This window comes from Meleagris gallopavo, chromosome Z, assembly GCF_000146605.3.
Source record: "Meleagris gallopavo isolate NT-WF06-2002-E0010 breed Aviagen turkey brand Nicholas breeding stock chromosome Z, Turkey_5.1, whole genome shotgun sequence".
In the NCBI taxonomy this organism is placed as follows: domain Eukaryota; kingdom Metazoa; phylum Chordata; class Aves; order Galliformes; family Phasianidae; genus Meleagris; species Meleagris gallopavo.
The window spans coordinates 7,892,345-7,895,972 of record NC_015041.2 but is presented as its reverse complement, the minus strand read 5'-3'; the positions used below and the strand labels follow the sequence as shown (position 1 = coordinate 7,895,972).

The 3,628-nt window shown below is 51.3% G+C and overlaps 1 protein-coding gene across 1 annotated transcript; it reads left to right on the top strand.

The window, feature by feature from the left end:
* Positions 1 to 286: 286 nt before the first annotated feature.
* Positions 287 to 1,433, top strand: LOC100551131 (receptor-type tyrosine-protein phosphatase alpha-like). Its single transcript, XM_003213383.4, has 3 exons — positions 287 to 467; positions 711 to 846; positions 1,236 to 1,433. The coding sequence occupies exons 1-3, from the start codon at positions 325 to 327 to the stop codon at positions 1,308 to 1,310; spliced, it is 354 nt and encodes a 117-aa protein (XP_003213431.2). The 5' UTR covers positions 287 to 324; the 3' UTR covers positions 1,311 to 1,433.
* Positions 1,434 to 3,628: the final 2,195 nt, after the last annotated feature.

The following is a 3,628-nucleotide window of genomic DNA, read 5'->3' as shown; positions in this document are numbered from 1 at the left end:
GTCAGAGGCTGTGAAGGGAGCTGACGGCTTCCTTGAATGACACTGGTCAAAGCAGGGCCTTCCCCCTGGGAGCTTTGTCCCAGGAGGGTAAAGCTGTATGCAGCGGTACAAGGCAAAGCACAGATACGTGTGCACACCTTTCCAACCTGGAGAACACCAGCCATGAATAGTCTGTGCATCTCAATGGTTGTTTATAGATGGTGATAGCTATTATAAGCTTCTGGACCAGATCCATACTTTCTGGCCTTCCTCTCCATGAAGCCAGTGGGTTACTTGTCTGCCCAACCCAACTTCTTTCTTCCTTGCTAGCCCAAGAAGTCTGCAATGAAAGTCCACTTCTGGCAGCTGGAGGACTGGCCCATGCAGCACCGTCTTCCCCCACACCCCACCACCATCATCAACCTGCTAGGGAAGGTGGAGACACACCAGCGGCAGAGCCAGGATGGACACATCCTCATCACTTGCTGGTAAGCAATATGTCTTTGAGAGGAGCAGCTGTGGCACAGAGATGGCTCATTCTGAGTTACATCAGTGAGCTCAGGTACCAGCTCCAGTCTCAGCTCATTGTGAACACGTTCAGCTATGTTCAGAGGGAAAGGCTTCCCCGTGGAGGCTGGCTTGATGCAGGACCATCCCAAGAGCCCCAGGTCTGTGTGGCTGGTGGGACACCTCTGGGGATCAGCACCACTAAATCATGCTGCCCTCCACAGGGATGGTGCCAGCCGGAGTGGGATCTTCTGTGCTGCCAGCTTCCTGTGCGAGCAGATCCAAAGTGAGGGGCTGGTTGATGTATCCCAGGCTGTGAGGATGCTGAAGAGGCGGCGGAGGCAGCTGATTAAAGATGTGGTAGGTGTTGATTTCATACTCATCTGGGAACTGGAGCAGTACTGGAGCACTGGTGGGAAGAACTGATGGGTGCCCAGATGCCTGCCCTGCACCCACCTCACCACCAGCTCTAGGTCCTTGAGGCTATCATACCACTCCCATCTGGGAGTGAATATCAGATATTGTGCCACGAGCACTGGCACTCCTCCCAAACCCATACGGCCACAGCATTGGGATAGCCTAACTCTCAGCCACTGGAGCACACATTCCTCACTAGGGGAAGCAAACTGTGACTGAGAGATGGGGATGTACCTACCCCTGACTTTCTCTTGGAGATTGTGTCAACCATGCTGGCCTTCCTCAGAAGGTATTCTGGCATCAGGTGCTCATCTGAATCCTTCTGTCCACAGGAGCAGTATGGGCTGTGCTATAAACTAGCCCTCAGTTACTTGAACTCATTTGAAACCTATGGCAATTTCAAGTAAGAGACGTGGTCACAGCCCACATCTGGCCAGGACTTCAACCTTCTTGAGGAAGCAATGGAAATCAGAGGAGATGTGCGCAGCCTCAGGATCACAAAATCATTAAAGTTGGAAAGACCACTGAAATCACCTAGTCCAACCATGCTTTACTCTTCTCATAAGCCACCCTAAGGGCCATCTGCAGCTAGACAACACAGGCTGGACTGTTTCCAAATTTGAAACATGAACATGGCTCTTTGCCCAGAGTTTTGGCAGGATTTTACTTGGCACCACAACATGAGTATGCTGAGCAGAGCATAGGCACCAGGCCTTGATGTGTCCATGCCAAAGATGCAAAGAACTAACTGTCCCATCCAGTCTCCCCTTCAGACATCCTCAGTGAAAGTGGGGTAGCTGCACCAACGCCCCAGTTGTGCTCAGTCAGGAGCACTAAACCACCGTGAGGTCTCCTCCAGGGCTGGAGCATAGGCCATCTGTCCTGCTTTGGGGGAAGCAGCAAGCTTGTGTCCAAGAAGAGCCAGGGAAGGGATAATCCATAGCCCCACAGGGATGACCTATTCCTTCCCACACCACACAGTCCATTCCTGCTGCTCCATCTTCCTGATGCTGGCCCAGGTGCCACAGCCCTGACAGTGCCAGAGAGGCTCCCTTACAAACCTGCCTGCCCCACCACGGAAATCCGAGTTGAATGTTCATACTTTGAACGTTGTCCAGGAGAAGCTGCTGCACCACAATGTAGAATGTCTGTCAGGACTCACCCCATAGCTCTATCTGTGTATCACCAATAGAGGCTCTGTGATGGCTTCAGTGGTGGTGGTGAACTCTGATCTTCACTTTTCTTCCAGGTTTGATCTGACATGGGGGCTACAAAGAAATACAGGCCCCTCAGCTAAACCCACAGTGTTTGCACAGGACACACTTCCACCCAAGATGTGTCCTGGCATCATCTCAACAAGACACAGTCCTATCAGCACCCCACAGGGAGCACAGCTCCCTATGGACTATGAGGGGACCAGGCAGGAGCTGTAGTACGGCAGGCAGCCACCTCCGAACTTCATTTATTGGTTTTCAGGACAGGACAGACAGGTTGGCAAGGGCAATGCAGTCACATCAGGCTCAAGCAGAGCACTGGGTTTAAGTGGATTTCAGCACAGGGGAGAGATTGAGTGAGGAACCCAGGACATGGCAGAAGCACAAACCATCCTTCAGCCAGAGCCCTTCTGAGGCAAAGACTGAGAATTCCTTTGTACAATTCTCACATTCAAGAAAGCAAAAGCAAAGTCTAAAAAACAGAACTGCAGAAAATCCCATTGAAAAGTTCCAGAACTTACAAGGGTAAATAAAAGCTGGGAATAAAAAGTTTATGACCCTCCTTGGCTTCCTGCTTTCCACCTGCTCTGCTGAAATGGATGGGACACTTAGTCTGGTGATAGTCACAAGAGAGCCAGTGTTGATTCAGGTACAACCACGTCTTCTCTGTATCACTGCTATTACTGTTCCAAGAACTACAGGTGGGAGCTGGGAGAGCCTGGCTGGGGCACAAGGGGATGTGTCCAAGAAGAAGATGAGCATATGGTTCTCCCAAATGTCAGGATCTGCTGATTCCAACTTTTCTCTATCTTTTTAATTACCCTCCTTAGCTTTGATGGACACAGCCTTCCTTCTCCTGCAAAGGCAAAGGGCAGTCCTAAGAGAAGGGCCGGTTGTGAGTGAAGGTTGTTCTGCTGAACCACATTCCCCATCCTACTTACCTGGACTGCACAAACCACACGATGCCTGCAAACAGGAGGACCAGCACCAAAAGAACAGACACTCCAATCACAATCCCTGGCCATGGGTGCAGTGGCTGTCCTGAAACTAACACAAAGCCAGGAGTGAGTGCCACAGCCAGGGCCACATGTCTGCACAGACACTGACCGTAAAAATAGATGCATGCAAGTGTGTAGAGGATCGGGAAGTGTGCAGGATCGGGATACTTGTGTAATTAAGGATCATATATGAGAAAGGAGATGCTGGGTGCGATGCCCTTCGGCATGGGCATATTTCCATGCCTTTCCCTCAGCACAGAGCTGGGCAAGGTGTTAGTGTTTCTGGGGTTGCATGTGGACTGGGCGGTATTAGGACTGGGATGTGAGGAGAGATGATGGCCTGGAAGCTGCAGGGGGTCCAGCTGCCAGCCATGCACACCTGCCCAAAAGGCCACAGGTACCAAAGCCTGCTGACCCACAGAGAGCCTCAGGATCCAGAGAACATCCAAGAAGATGGAGGTAGGAACTGGTTATAGCAGATAAATACTCCCAGTATCTGGGAAACAGAAGAGC